The following is a 16,456-nucleotide window of genomic DNA, read 5'->3' as shown; positions in this document are numbered from 1 at the left end:
AAGGCCCTACTGCAAGCGAGCCAGGGTCATGCATGAATTGTTCAACCGAAAAAGAGTGCTGAAATCACGTTAAAAAATAATTTTCCCCCCCAAAATAGACAAAGTAATGTAAGACTAGCGAGCATTATTCCCCATTCAAGGCGATTAGACATAGGATATGATCCTATAATACATAAGCTTATTTGAAAAGAATTCCTGATTTTTAAAAAGTAAATATATACTTTATATTTTGCTAAGACGTATTGTTTGGCCTCGCGTTTCCAGTTTTGTGTGTGCTAAAGGACTCCCCCTTGCAGTTACATTGGTGGTAAATCTTTCGGGCCACACCGGTACACGCCGGCGTCTCCCCTGTTCTGTGATGCAAATCGTCTTAACAAAGGACGGGAAAATAAGAAAAATGCCTACACACGAAAATGCTTTTAAAGGGGTGTCTTTCTGAGTAAATCACTGCGATTTTGCTTAATAGAACTCAGTGGCTGGGAGGATGCTGCCTGGGGTAATAACTTTTGAGCCCAGTCAGTTATTAGAGTTATATATTTATAAAACTTTAATTTTTTTGTACAATTAAACGCTGTAAGTATTGTTGAAATTATTTGCACATATAGGAAGTCGTACTTTAAAGGGCTTGCAAATATGTGCATTTAAAATATGTACAATGTGCATTGCACAACTCAAAAGCAAAGTAATTTAATAACAAAAGATTTAAAAGCTGAAATTATGCGTGGTAATGCATAGCCTTATAAATGTTTTGAGGTCCTAGTGCTGTACTTCAGTAGCTTATTGTTGTTCGTAGAAATTTTTGCCATGGACACGACCAACAAAAAAAGTTGAAGCAAAATGTCCCATTTTTTTGCTTTTTTTGTTGTCCCAATTTGTTGTTTTTGTTTAGTATATCTACCCAAGCCTGCAACCCCTTCAAACTTTCGCTGGCTGTTAGTAATCTGACCGTTCGGCGTCGATGGCGAACTTGTATGAGGTAAATCCTAGCATTTTTAGTGCAACTATGGTATCTAGGAAGTGCAGCTATGGAAAACACCTAGCGAACGGGAGAAGTGAGCACTTGTTTCATAGTTATCCGAATACATTTAATGTACTTACTCATTCCTACCGCTTGGTCAAATGGGCGCATCTTAGCCGTAATTACTACCTCTGGTGCTAATCCGCCTAATTTTACATTGAGTTTGCTGTGCTAGTTTGGTTTTAAAATGTTTTAGAAACTCAGCGCTGTTACCTGCATCCTTTCATCCTACTGATAAGCTTTGAAGTTGTGCGTATTGTTGAAACTGGCTACTTTCTTTTAACTTACTTTGGATGCTCTTGCCTTCATTATTTCTTACGCAGACTCTTGTAACGTGCATTTTTCAATAATTGCAGAATCCGCAATCTTGCAGAAGTCTACGCCCTCATCAATACGCTTCAGTTTCTTCAAAAGGCCTATATTAAAGATTGTATCAAGGAAGAAGAGTAAGTTTTTGCTGATTGCTTTTAATTTTTTTGCAATTTGTTAGACTTTATTCCTTTTGGTCTTTTACCTGAGGTCCCCCCATTTGCGTTTCTATTGACTGACTTCGTGAATTGAAACTACTACCGCTTTTATGTATGTATATGCTTAACAGTTCTTTGACAACGTTAGTTTCTGCAAATGATTGAGTTTTTGAAAAATGGAATATATTACTTAAACAAATGTTTGTACTGTCCTCAAATTTTAGCTTTGCAACTTTTTAGGTATGCCACTTCGTGTCGGAAGTTATTATCCCAATTCAAAGGGGCTTTTTCGTTAGTCAAAAGCGAATTTTCGACTGTGGAGTCATTTGTGGAAAAATACAAGGTAAACGTTTCATTGCTTTCTCCCGTTTCCTTCCTTCAAAACCAATCTATTTGTCATCTTGTTCATTTAGAAATATTACGCATTTGTATTTTGGCTAGATGGATTGCCCTGGCGCCTTGAAAGTCATCAACGAAGGCCTCACCATTGAAGATCGTGACAAAAAGCTTCTCATTCGCTGTACCGAGGTACTGTGCTGTGTCGTATTTAACACCAGGCTTATTCGCGTTGTTTCTTTACTCCTCAGTGTCACTCATCTTTTTCTCTGTAGCTGTTTATCACCACTATCGACAGACTAAACATGGATCAATTAGCTAAGGACCAGGTACGTCGCTTCGGTGTTATTTTACCTCCTAAATAGCCAATCCGACTAGCTGGCAATTGCTTCGCCACGCTTTCCTAAGTAAGCCTGTATGAATGATTGCATGCTGATTGTTACAAGCTTTCTAAGCGAGTGCCACTTAGTATCATTGTTAAATACCGCACTCGCAGTAGTTTCTGTTAATATTATCGTCTGGAGGCTACTGTGATAATGCTATGCCTGGGGTATTTTAGATTCAGCCCGATATTCGCAATCTCTGGGAGTGTATGCACGGCCTCTCCTTCATCCCTTCCGACTTTGATGGCAAGAAGAGAATAAAGCACTGGTGAGTTTCTTACAAATATACGTCTTAATGCTGCATTTTTGCTTTGTTAATTTGGTGAGCGGACCCTCTACTCTATTGAATTAAGTAGGGCGTGTTTACCTGTCGACGTCTACTTTACTCTCTTGCTAGAAGAACCTCTCCTAGAGGCGTTAATACTACGCTTTAGAAATAATGCTTTTTACTGTGTAAATTATGTTTACCACCTTAACTTCTCCATGGCGCACATTGTGCTGTTATCGGGCATGAAATGGGGAAAAATAGTTCTGGGTGCATGATGCAAAGTTCCACGAGTCGCAAAAGTTCTCTTTTTTAGTACTTGCACAGAGCTTTGCAACAGTTTGCCACTGTGTTCATCACAAATTCTCCAATCTCTTGAGTGTAGTTTAACGCGGAGGCTACTGTGCAGCGGTGTGGAGTACATGAAGAATCACCTTGTGCTCTTACCAAGGAGTCATGTGATCAAGCATGATTGTCACACTACCAGTGGTGTGAGCATTACTGAGGATAATTATGATAATACTTTTTGGTATTTATTCCAATTTTACACTATGTTTGTCACTCAGGCAGCCTGTAGGCCATTTCGGCAAAAAGAAATGCACCTAAATTTCATCAAATTTCTCTCTTAATATGTGCTCTTTCATAGCTGTTTACTCCTCTGGGTTACCGTTCGCTTTTAAATGTCACCTTTTCATTTACTTCATTTTGATAAAAAATAAGGCCTCTAAAGGGAAGAAGTGACGTTATTTTGGTGCCTGATGTACCGTTACCCAGCTACGTTGCAATGGGTCTTTTTTTCAATTGAACTGATGTTGAGCAAAGCTTCTTTGAGCAGGGCCTCTTTTTAGCGTCATTAATCCCTTCATGTCGCAGTAGATGAGGATATATCATGACTACTTGTGCTTTTCTGTAGGCTTGATGTCATGGAACCGATGGATGCATCAGAAGAGCTATCACCCACTCAGGGTCGACAACTCTTGTTCGATATGGAGACGAGCTTCGACAAATTTAAGAGTATCACGCCCTGAAGATAGTGTTACTGTTTTGCTCATTTTACTGCATTCGAACTGCTTTTCCAATGTTGGCTCATCCATATACCATTATCTGATGTTATTGACACTCTCAGTAATTTATTTTATGGAAATACTTAACAGTCCATTAGGCGCTAGGCGGGTGTGGTATATTATTTTCTCAGAACCTCGTCTTACCGACTACCATTGTGTTTTTAATAGCACCATCTTAATCATCCACTCTGATTAGAGTCGATGGGTTGGATACGGTAAGTGTCGCATGTTTGCTTTAGTGAATTTTTGGGCTTTCTTATTCTTCACGTTTTGCTTCATTGTCAACTAAGTCAGTGATTTTTTGACTCAATTAACCCTGTAATAGCCCATGTACGGCTTCAAAAGTGGAGGAGCCCCTGTTGTTTGTCTCTAAGGCATAGGGGTCTCTTGAGTTGTCGTTGAAATTCTTTTAAGGTATTTGCTACCAGAATTTCAGGGGAGAATCGGTATAAGTTGAGATGTTTATTTGCTCTACTGCGGCACCAGCGGGTTGACAGATTCAGCTGCTGCCCAAAAGCAACACAGCATGCTTATCCTCTGACTGCGAGCAGGTGTTTTAAAATCAACCAACTGGGTTGCGACACTTTAAAATAAGTGGACAAAGAGCCCATGTCACATAATTATGACAAGTCCAAGTAGCAGAATCGGGTTGTTGGACATAGGCAGCTATCGTCTCAACGGTCAGTGCATGATTTTTTAGTTCACTCTAATATTCTTGTCTGTCACACATTTACTTTGCTTCCGACACTTGAGGTATGTTAGTTTTATTGCTCTGCTCTATTACTCAGACAATGTTACTGCTTTGAGCTCTCAAACAACATGAGTAAACCACTTGTCTACTTTCTAGGTTTTTCATTTAACTGTAAACTTCAAAGAGGGCCTAAGTCGCGCCGGTGTTTGTTTCACGTGAAAAGGGGCAAATTTGTTTGCGGTTGTTTTGATAGTAGTTAAATTTCTTTCTCAGCTCTGACTTATAAATTGCTTTTACTTAGTTTCACCAATGGCAGATCAAGCTTTCTTTCGCTTTAGGCACCTGTGTAAAGCTAATTTTTACTTCAATCCCTACTATGACTGCCACCTACCTTTGTACCGTGGCATTCTGTGAGGTTATTGCGAGGTACGATTCGAAACTGCGGTTGGTAAAGAAGGAAAATGAACGGAGTTAGTTTAATAGTGGAGCATTTTATGTTCTAGTGCGTTTTTTCATTGATGAAGTATGCGCGTATTCTGATTTTTTTGTTTCGTGTTACTTGTGGTTGTGAATGTATCTTGCCTTGATCGGCGCGCTTGACGTGGCGGTCAGTTCGAGGTCAATTCGGAGTCTGGACTCCCCAGTGCTTCCTGGCCAACAGCAGTCGGACTGTTTCATCAGTCACAGGTCGAAATACCTTTAAGCTGCGTTAAGTCTTTCCTCATTTTAAAGTTATCCAACGTGCAAATTTAGCAGAGAAATTAGGGACTGGGTAAAGTCAAGTGGTGGGTGATGCACACTGCTACAGTGGGACGTCGGTCACGTGGAACGGTGCTTATCCACTGTTAAAAATCTGTATACACAAAGAAAACAGGCATGTGTTGTGATAAAAGTACTCTCACTAAATTTCTGTGTCATACGTGAATTCAGCAGACCGTGGCTTTTCACCTGCTCCATTTCTTGCTTCTATGAGAACTTGAATACTGCCATGTTTTACTCCGACTTGCTTTAGCGTCTTTCCCTTCTCCGAGGCAGTCTGTGCCTAGAATGTGTTTGAGTAATTCTTTCGATGGTCGATGTGCAACTCATTGATGTCCGGGTAGTAAAATATGGTTTACTAAATTTTAAGGAAACATTCAAATGGCAAACACCATTTAGCCCAACTGCATAGGATTGGACGGTTGCTTGAGGGCCATCACAACTGGACAAGAGGTGAATGTGATGCAGTTCAAGTTAAATGACTTGTCAATAGATGTGATGTGCAAGACCCTCTCACTTCATTCGATGTTATAAAAGGGCATTTGAAGCGCCAGTTGTATGATTTGACTTGCGGTCAACAATCGACAATGAGTGACAAGTGGCAATTTTGATTGCTTCCCATTTTGCCCCTTATTAAATAGATAGGTGACCAATAAATGGAGTGGGAGATGATAATCACACAGTTCAACTTCTTTTAGTTCACTTTGTAGCTTACACAACCCACTTCTAGCAATGAGATCGTGCACCAGACGCAGGCGCGATTGAAAACGCCCCTAGGTACTCATGTAGACGACGTGGCGGTGTCGAGACAGCCCAGCCTATTTGGCATATCGAAAATGTACAAGAATGGAGAGAAGTATCGTATTAGGATGCATACATGTTATACTTCAATGATATTCAAGGCGTTACACATCTTGGTGATCCACGTGAAGCGGGGCGGCTGTCTCTCCCACCTCATCTTCAAGTGAGTGGGTGACTGAGGCAGACCATCTATCCATGCACGCACTCACACACACACACTCTTAAAATACGGAAATAAACAAAACAAAAAATAGGAAAGCCCAATTAAGTGTGTGCTCTAGTTATGGAGGTAAAAACACGAGGGAAATGGCGAAGGGGGTGGCGGATGGGAGAGGGGAGGAGAGGATGCGCATGAACGTCCTATCCTTACGACACGAGAGGCGCAGATGAAATGCCAGGACTACTTGCTCTCAAGCAGATCGGGGTGTTTCAGCACAATCTTTTCAAGGAGTGTGCTTAGGTAGTTGCGCAGTTCGTTATTTGCGTGTTTCTCTTGCGTCAGCAGATCAACAACCTAAAAACAACGAAGTTAGCCATTGAATTAAGCCATTTTTTAGGTGGATGCCTCCCCAAAAGACGTATGTGTAGCGTGCATCAAAAGCCAATCAAGGCAGCTTCCGTGGGTGAAGCATTTCAGGGTGGATGGTGAGGTTATTCTCCGAGAATGATTAAAAAACAAGTTTATGATCGACTTAAAATTGTTATCTGAGGCTCATGGGAAACGCGACTTTCATATCCCACACGATTTCCCATTCTCTATTAAAATAATAAACTCAATTGATGTCAATCAACTAAAGTACACCCTGTTATACTCTGACTAACAGTTATCCACGTTTGTTTTGTTGTTTTAAACACAATGTAGTGCAATCACCTATAGTGAGTACGTGTCACGCATTTGTGTCACCTGGGTCAGACAAGGCTACACTGGTTGTAAATGTGTCTGCCGCCTTCCGAGCCGCATTAGCGAATAGCTACCTTCTACCTTTTTCACTATTAACAGTGGATGTACGCATTTGTTCCTTCAAACAAACATCTTTTCTGGCATGTGATATTCGTGAAGCGCCCGTCATTTAAACTCGTTTAACGGAGGTGGAACTAACAGCATGCAGTATAATTTGCAACCAGGATTGCACAAAACAAGGGAAACATAAAATAAAATCACATCAACTCTTCCGTGATTGCAAGCACATTGTGCTAAAAAGGCAAAGCCAACACAGATTTGCCGTTTACCTTCTGCCATTCCCCATGGATCTACACGTGCAAAGGTTGTACACGGCACTCAGTCAGAAGTTGTGCTTGACTTGAGTGGAGAAAGTCACATCACAACAACAAATGGGGGATTAAAAAAAGCCATACTTTCGTTGGCAATCGACATTCATCTTCAGTCAAGAAATGTTATTCTACTATAATCGGCCATTTCAGCAGACGCCCCGACTGCTCTCACAAGGTTGCATGGAAAGTAAAGTGAGGAAGAAAAGTGGTGTGTGTTGGGCTAATTTTAAGGAGCTCATTGTCCTGACAATCGCCAAGGCGTATTCTCATGCAACAACAAGGAGTTCTTCCACTGGATCGCATAGGCAAGTGCCGCAGCTCATAGCTTGAGATTATTTTACCAGCCACTTCCAGGCTCAGATTGGACGTTAGGATGGTGGGTTTGGGTGAATATGGTGATCAATTTATCCCATTTGTTTCTTTTCTGTATTTTAGAATGATTTTGGAATAAATTTCCGTTTGTTGGGCTTTCTAGAGGGTTTTTCATACATTACTTTTGTGTCCTTGAGACTCGTAACCATCGGGGTGACTATTGAACAGAGCCTTGGAAAAGGATGCGGGAATCGTAGGCAGCAAAATTCACTGCAAGGTATTACCTCTTCCTTGGTCAAATTGTCCATTTCGGTATCCAATGTACTGTCTTTGTCGAAGAGAAGTTTTTGTCCATTGCGAAGATTTTTAAACCAGGACTCCTCTTGTGCGTCCTGCACCTTTTTCGTCAGCCTCTTGTTGTCCTCCTTCAGGCTGTGGATGATCTGCTGCATCTCCTCTAACCGCGTCACGGTATCCATACCTATGGAGACTCGAGGCCCATTGCCCACGACTGAATTGACCTCTTTCAGAGCCTACAGTTAAGACAAATTGATCGAGAAATAGACTTAACAAGAAGCGAGGCTGGAAACAGGAAATGCGGGACCGGAAAAGAGTAGCGGCTACTTCAAAAATCAAGAGGTCAATCGTCTCCTTCAGGATGACGGGGGAAATTTTGGTCACTACGGCTACCCGGATGTTTCATTGCTCCACTATGAGACCAGCTGCCATTACTTTTTTAAATTCAAACACTTCTTTCATAAAACTTAAAAAGAATGCAATTATCCTCAGGCCAGAAATACATCCCATCGGTTTGGTTGTTTTTAACTTCATCAATCTACTCGTGACACGATTTTGTGCAACCGGCTATTAAGAACTGATAAACCACATGTCACATATACGTGACGCTGGTAGATCAAACTCCAAAGTGCCCTGTTTTCTGTGCCATAGTCCCATTAATTGGTGCTAGAGTGATTCCTGCACAAAATATCAAGTAGTGAGAGATTAAGTCACTGTCTTACTTCTAAGTGGTGACTATTTTTACTGTTTAAATGAAGGCAATTTGGTCAAATGACGAGCCTTTCGACGCCTGCTCAAGTCTACTGGGAAATAAAACAGTAGTGTGTTTCAAGCCTTTGAAAATATTAATGTAGCAGTTATGACATTATGGAAGCGCATTACAACTATTCCCCGCCCCTTCATGACCCATGGTGCATGCGGTGCCAAAAAGGCACTTTCTGTAAAACTCATAAAGCGCGTGGGCTTCAAGAGCCCACGAATTCGATCTGTACCTGTTTTTTCCTTAATGACTTCACATAACCTATCGGGTGCCAATCACCCACTTAATCGGTGTTTTTGTACTTGTTCTCTCTCTTTCCTCTTGCACACTCCATTACCTGCGGTGCACATGCACATGCAACATGCTTTTGAAGCCACTCATGAGAAATCTCGCACTGCATCCACACCCGCAGAAATGGAGGTTTGTTGTCACACGAAATGGTATTTAGTAGGGGATAGAGCAACAGGCTGAAGAGACTCACGTTTAGCGCGTTGTCGCGATCTGCGATGGCCTTCTGTAACTCCCAACTCTCCGCGTTGGAGCGACTATTGAGTTGCTCGGTTAGGGAGTTGATCCTATCCTGAGCATCCAGTAAGGCTTCTGCTGTCCGCTTGCCCTCCTGAAAGTCATTAGACTCAATATACTCTTTGCTACGGGACGACATAAGTAAATACCGTTTCCTCTCCCTAATTTATTTGCAAAGTGAGGAGATGAATGCACAATCTTCTGTGCGGACCCGCAGTGGAAGTCGCCAATTGCTCTTGCAATTCCGTCCCCTGACAAAATTTTATTTCAAGCGCACCAACACGCTTCTTTCTGGGGTCAAGCCAACATCACCTTGAGGTCACGGGCCTAATGACACACTTTGCCGCGCATCCACTTCGTGCAAACCCCAAGCGTCGGGTGACAGATTGAGGTGATGGCTTGGGGTCATAAACTTGAGCACAACATGCTATGCAAGCATCGTGTTACTCACACTGGAAAGTCAAGTGATAAGTCCGTGTCAGCCTTGGTAGTCATGCTGTCGTCTGCTTTCGGGTGAAAACTTGCCATTCCATAGTAAACACTATCGCGCAGAGGTCAAATTTACCATCTCTGCTGGAGGGGAACACAGTCCATTTCAATCTTGACACGTTCTGCCTTTAACCAAAATCGGGATAGTTATTATGAAGGATGTGGGAGAAGGACTTACCACTCTTGCACTATCCAGTTCCACTCTAGTTTTGCCCAGGTGAATAATGGCGTCGGAAAGATCAACTTCCAGTTTCTGACAGCGAGCTCGCAGATTCTCGATTTCCGCCTCGTATGTCCGCTTAGAACGAACCTAGGATCGACATTAAAAATGACAAAAAAAACATAAAATATTCAAGTCAATGTGGGGAAGTTAGTGGCAACCTGTTGCTAAGTCCTCCCTGATCACATGGCCAGTTCATGTGACAAGTGGGAAGGCAGCTTTACCGATTGAAATTAGCTTTTGTGAAGGGGTCTGTAATTTCTCGACTAACTTCAAATCCTAGGCCTAAACCATACTCTAAATTGTTTAGCAATTTCCCTACATGAAATACGTGCCAGTGGGGATTAGATGTATAAGCAATTTTGAAGGAAATATGGTTATATAAGCGACACACCCTTGAATGAGTTTTTGGGCGTCAACCGGCCACGATTCCCCCACTATTCGTTGTTACCAAGACTATGTAAGACTACTTCTTACCACTTTTTTATAATCGCTTTTCCCACTCTAGATTATCAAAAAACATGAGATTTTCCAATCTTAAAAGAAAGTAGGCTTTTTGCAGTTGTGGAACAGAGATGCTTGATTTACTTGGAAGGTCTCAGAGGAGACTCAGGCACCACATTTACGCGGGCGACTATTTTTGTCATAGCATGACACTGTCAACAACCTCTCCCCTACAGGGCAATGCCCTTATTCCCGCATCAAAAGTATTCTTCACCTGTGTTATTGTTGCAAATCCCGTCTCTCTGTTGAAGGAAACGTTTGTCCAGATTGGATTGAATTCCACATTTCCCCAATAAGATGTCCTACGCCTGAGTGGCCACACTTCTTTCCCTTGAGGTGAAAGAATCGCCCACTCATGAATTTGCCCAATCTAAGTGATAACTATAGTCTTACCACCTGTATGGGGAGTAGTTACACAGGATTGAATGAATCGTCATTGTTTTGCCTGCCACGGCAAACATTCAAGCTAAGGTTCCTTATTAGAACAGCAAACTTTAAAATTACACCTTATTTTTTTTTCTTCAAAATTGCGTATCCTAGTTGAGAACGAGAAATAGAGCGCCTCTAAGCGCCTTCTCACGTTGGAATGACCGTTCCACATAGATAATTTAGATAAACTGGAGACACGTGTGCGAGAATTTACTTCTGGGGTATTTTGCTTGTTGTCCTCATCATTTTCCTCCGCCTTAACTCCATTTCACTTAAGCTGTCAGCAAATCTACCGCAATTCGTGTAACAGCTTAGAATTGTAAGGATGAGTGTGCCATCGTAATCACCATTAGTTTCACACTTGATTCACTTTGCCATCAGAAGCCCTTAAGCTCGGATTCTGAGGATTCCTGAATGGAAGCAATAAGTCAGTGATGAACATGAGGAATTTATGCCTGCCATTGTTGCCCTGCCTAGATCTGAAATGTGGCGGAATACTAATAGGCGCAGCACTGGCGATCCTTCCAAAGATCTAAATAGCAGTCCAAATTGGACAGTTAAAATTCAGCCTAATTTTGGATTTATACCTTAGAAGGTGGATTATATTTCTAAATCCTTACTGTTGTGATTGGCTCTTTGTTAGGAACGAAAAATTGACGAAAATGTTGCTATGGCTATGCTGCAAACAATGAACAGGTAAGAGACAAAGAGGAACATGCCAAAAATAGCTCAACGCACGTGCGGTCACTGTACTTTCGCCTGTGAGCTTTAAGTTTTTCTCTCCAGACTACTTGACTAGTGACTGGATTAAAGAACTCGATTGAAGTCAGTGTGTCTCCCCATCTCTCGTGCGCATACAGTTGCAACACCCACTACCAACACCTCGGCGTAGGTGGAGAGATCGCGCCATTTTAGTCGTGACAGCAATGCCATTAAGTGGAGAGAGAGAATACGAGAGCAAATACGCACCATGAGGGAGTCCAGATGCGAGCGCTCGCTCTCGAGGTCGCGTTGGTGACGCGCTTCAATCTCTTTGATGCGCTCCTCGAGCACCACCACAGAGGCGCTGAGACGCGCGTTCTCCTCACGCAGACGTCCAACCAGACCGTCTGCGTTGCTGGCCACTGCTGCTTGGGAGGTCATCGAGTCCATCTTTGCTTCCATCTGACGCATCTGATTCTGTAATACCAACGATGTCAAACAAAATTAAATACGGCTGAATTTTAATCTCCAGAACTAAAGGCACAACTTTTTTGAGAGGACTCAGTCTCCGTTATGCAAAAACACAAGTCACATGGAGATTGAAAGGAATTGGCAACTTTCTTGATGACACACTGTGGCCAGTCAGCCTAGGATCTCGAGTTCAGCCATCAAAATCAAACTAACTTCAAGCGTAATTTTCTTGAGCACCCGAATGGTATTGGCTTACGCGGTCAAATATCCTTAGGAATCGGGTAAAATTCATTCAGTGATTTTATTTAAAAGCTCAATAACTACCCTCAATGAGATGCAAAACCTGGCTTGCATAACAGAATGTTCTCTAGGACTATTCCAACCTACTCAACTCGCCAGCTCTCCTAAAGTTTCCAATGGTATATTCAAAATTGATTCCTAGAAACTAAAATAATAAATGATAGTACGAGCCGTTTTACCTGATAAAACCCTGACGATTCCGGCTCCAATTTGTTTGATGTTAACCCGGTTGATGGGAATGCTGTGTAAGCGTCATAGATTGTCGTCTTGACATTTCCAGTGGTTACGGTGCTTACTTAGTTGTATGCAAAAGTCAACTATGGTGTTCCCTAATTTTGAAGAGTTTTCGGACAATGCAATTAGTACAAAAAGGCAAAAATATTCGTTTGTGGAATAGCAAATTTGATGTTTCAGCTTAGGCACAGACACTTTTTTCGCATCCCAGAAAATTAAAAAAATTTCCAAATTCTCCCGCAATTTACGTTGACTTGTCAATTCTCGAATTGTGAAAGGTCCCCACTTTGTGTACCCCGCTGCCTTTCGACACTGAACCAACTATTTCAATAAACCTTAACTTAAGAAGTAGTTCATAGCAATGCTTGTGTGAAGGTGGCAACCACAAGGATTCAGGATGTTCATGTAAATGCGTGTTGTGTGGGCACATTTTGAAGGTACTGGAGCTGTAACTTACTTGCATCGTACTCGAAAGGAGGCAAATACCCAGCATTCTGCCGTCTGACTAATGAGATGCTCACACTACTGACGTTGACTTTGCATTAATAATGACGTCTTTCATCAACATATGATGAGGAATAAACGAGCACCGGCAACTAGCAAATTCCATCTACCATGGTTATTAAATCACGCACTGCCTGCACAAACTGTAGATGAATCCGTCCTGATAGCGCCATCGGTAGGTATACTTGCACTACGTCCCCTTCTTGGCAGACGTCAATCCTGAAATGTGGCAGTCTTGAATGGTCCTGTGTGAGGTTGGATGTTTGCATCAACCCTTCTGTCAGTCGTAGCACGCACTCGGAGACATTACGGGTTGCCACTTCGTGTTTGGTAAGAAGTTGTTAGAAGATACTCTCCTAAATTTATGCTCTGTGAACATCCTGGATGACGAAACGCCAGCTACCGCATGGACTGTAGTCCTGTACCCAGGATGGGCTCGATTCGGGCTTAAACCCAGTCCTCCGGTTGTGCAGCTTTAGTGAAGACCTTCAGTAGTCCTATCAGATTGAGTTCCAATTCCTTCTTATGCATGAGAGAATCAAAGGAACAGTGATATAACTAACTACTACAGCCAATGGATGAGGTTTTAAAGTACCGTCTTGAGTCCAGAATAGTGAAACATCGTCTGGTACCTTCGCAAAAATATGCAAATTCAGTGGATACCAGACCCATTCTGTGCATAAGCCCTCAGTTCCAGTAGGCGGATTAGAGGGTTGTTAAATTAGACATTGTTAGCTTGACAGAAATTAAAGCCACTGTAAATTTATTAAAATTTTTCAGTACCAAATCACAAAACGTTTGTACGCGTAAGAAGAAAAGCCCTCAAAAAACAGCACAATGCAAAAAAGCGTGATTCGGTGAGACGCCTTTGACTTGCTGCTATTCGCCCAACAACCTAATTCGTCGGCTCTGTGTCGTATGTGAAACGCCTCAAGGACTCAAATGATGGCACAATAGATTTGCTGGCGCTTCTGGAAATGCAAAATCAGTGAGCGCGAGGTGGGTGCACGATTTCCTCCTGCCTTTCATGTCAAGACTTATAGACAAAGGATTCAAGTTCTGATAGTACTATTTCAACGTTTGTTGAAATGCTTAAGCCTAAACAGAAGTCCTGAAAAACCGTGTCTTGCGAGGTAACAAAAGAATGTTTGATTGCTTGATTGTTTAAAAGATCAAATTAATGTCCCATTCCAAAATCACAATAGAGCTTACCGCTTTACCTTCTACGCCCAATTCTGTGGTAAATTAAGTGGATCGTGAATTATGCTTCTTATTAAAAATGAATAATGACTGAATAAGATGATAAAACTCAAGCGCAAACACGTTATGGTTTTTGAGGAGGGTAGAATATCAAATCAATGAAGCATTAGTATGGCGCGTGACTATGACAGAGATGCCTAAACCTACCACCCGATCTGACTCCAGTTATCAGAAGGCAATAAGAACTACACATTTCTCATAAATGTTAGCTGGTTCTACGGATGATAATCAAAAGTCCCCCTAACTTACTCAATTTCAACACACAGCTGTGTATCACATGACAATTAGTAGTGCTACAATTTGAGTTGCATGATAATCTACCCACAAAATGACCTCATAAAAAGGGTTTTGTGAGTAATTTCAGGGAAAAATTGTGAACGTACTCACCTTAAGCTGTTCCAAGTTACTGTCAGGATCGTCCATCATCAGATCGGAGCGTGAGCCACTAAATGGCGATCCAGCGTTTTCATGATATGAAGGAACAGAAGTCCTGGTGCTGGAAGGTATTTAATTTTTTAATTGTTAAGAAGATTTTAAAAAGAAGTTAAATTACAAAGTGAAGGCGATCTGATTACAAACATTCAATTTGTTAGCGCAGAAAGGAAGCCTAGGTTATCGAGAGAATACAGACTTTAGAGTGGCAATCTGCCGCTATTAATGCTAAAACCATTAGAAAAGGCAGTTTCATTAGGCTTTTTCACAAAGGACGTAAGAATACCTAAGAAGTTGTAAATGATAGCAAGCGATTTTTCAGCAGCAGTAGAGTAACGCCTCACCTCTGGTTTCTGGGTGTACCTCGGCGAAACAAGGGTCGCCGACAATCTGATATTCTTAAGTCGTAAATAAGAAACTGTACTCTAGTTGGCACTTTTTAAGTGGTGTAGTTATAACTTATTGGACACAAGCCAGTTTTTGGCAGAATTTTTGACAAATGGCCAATTTGTAAACAAAATCAAATGGAAGTAATAAATGCAGAGATCCAGATGTGTAATATGTCATCAGAAGTAAAGCTTACTATTACTTACAGAAGTGTGGATGGCCGAGTCGGAGTGAACTCTCCAACGCCAGGTTCTAGAAATCCACTATCTTCCGTCTGTAGAACAATCGACGCGCTTTATTTTATGACGTATTTTGAATATCAGGACTACGTGCTCATAAAAATGGAACAGTGATTACAGTTATATGTCTGTATATACTAAAGTATTGGTTCAATGCATCAAAATTTACGATTACCTGACAGATTTTACATACCTTTAAGTCCGGATCGTACTCAGCCTGGTGCATTACAAAGTCGTCAGGTGTAATAGACACTCGGCGACCATGAAGATTTACCGTCATCGTTTTACCCTTTAACTCTTCCCGATCTACACTTGGGTAAAAGTTTACTATGTAGAATATACTTTCACAGTTGAAGAAATTCTGAAACGCCGACTCAAAGTCTTCAAAAGATATTATTCCATCCTTTTCCGGATCCAAGGCATTAACAATGTTATTAACATCCTAGAATTTTATGCAAATAAAAAAACAAACCATTGATTGCATTCGAGCTAGCTTAGCGTGATGTTCATCATCAGGACTTTCATGAGCTATTGACGTATAAAATTTCTCGAGCGCACTGGTGAACTGTTCGACTGTAATGTATCCCCTCTTATTATTGTCAAGGGCATCGAAAACTTGACGCAGAGTGTTGGAGTCGAGATTCATTCTCAGAAGCACAAACTTAAGGTATGAGAAAACCTTTAAGTGCGTGGGGCGTCTTGACCTTTAAGACGATGTAAAATAACAAAATTGTGCTCCACATCTTTGCACATAACTTTACTAAGATAGGCTGACCTAACTGCTATGAGCATTCGAAAAGTCTTTGTATCAATAATAAAATTTCTGGACAGTTTCCAATATCCTGATGAGTATTGCAGGTAAAAATAAGGCTCCCCATATATCCAACTACTCCTAACTTCCATGATGATGCATTTGCTTACAAAGCCTAAATTTTGTAAAGAGGGCAGAAGTAATAATTCGTTTATTTAGTACCTTGAAAATCACTTTCTCTTGATTGTGCAACCTTAAAGTTCTTAATGAACGAAATCATAAGATGCCATCATATCAGATACATTAGAAAACTGGGTCTACTCTAGTGGCTTGCTATCCACTTATCTGATTTTACAAACGCATGTAGTAGACCTCTGTCCTGCGCACCGTCGCCTTGTGTATGTTCGCCCACGTAGCCCCAGCTTCCCCATGTAACAAAAATGAACCGCTGCTTTAGTCAGTATGCAATGTTTGGTCGCAGGACGGCTAGACACCACATCACATGGGTCTTCAACAGTGATCTTTCTCACTGCCCACTACTCTAATAATCTAATCATGAAAACCGCATCCTACACACAATTCAA

The 16,456-nt window shown here is 41.5% G+C and overlaps 2 protein-coding genes across 2 annotated transcripts; one reads left to right on the top strand and one right to left on the bottom strand. All coding sequences in view use genetic code 11, as the record gives it.

Moving 5' to 3' along the window:
* Positions 1-958: 958 nt before the first annotated feature.
* On the top strand, positions 959-3,497 carry EGR_02821 (Vacuolar protein sorting-associated protein; the record flags this gene model as incomplete). Its single annotated transcript, XM_024492070.1, has 8 exons — positions 959-976; positions 1,015-1,052; positions 1,375-1,464; positions 1,726-1,828; positions 1,927-2,013; positions 2,097-2,150; positions 2,381-2,472; positions 3,383-3,497. 8 exons carry the CDS (start codon positions 959-961, stop codon positions 3,495-3,497), a joined length of 597 nt encoding a protein of 198 aa, XP_024353564.1.
* Positions 3,498-7,393: 3,896 nt separating this feature from the next.
* Positions 7,394-15,767, bottom strand: EGR_02820 (Rab11 family-interacting protein; the record flags this gene model as incomplete). The annotated part of the gene is made up of 9 exons (XM_024492069.1): positions 7,394-7,480; positions 7,653-7,901; positions 8,763-9,044; positions 9,618-9,749; positions 11,562-11,771; positions 14,451-14,559; positions 15,089-15,156; positions 15,315-15,563; positions 15,594-15,767. The coding sequence occupies 9 exons, from the start codon at positions 15,765-15,767 to the stop codon at positions 7,394-7,396; spliced, it is 1,560 nt and encodes a 519-aa protein (XP_024353563.1).
* Between the last annotated feature and the right edge of the window lie 689 nt (positions 15,768-16,456).

The sequence above is a fragment of the Echinococcus granulosus genome, assembly GCF_000524195.1.
Source record: "Echinococcus granulosus chromosome Unknown EG_S00013, whole genome shotgun sequence".
NCBI classification, from domain to species: Eukaryota; Metazoa; Platyhelminthes; class Cestoda; order Cyclophyllidea; family Taeniidae; genus Echinococcus; species Echinococcus granulosus.
This window is presented reverse-complemented; position numbering and strand designations above follow the sequence as displayed.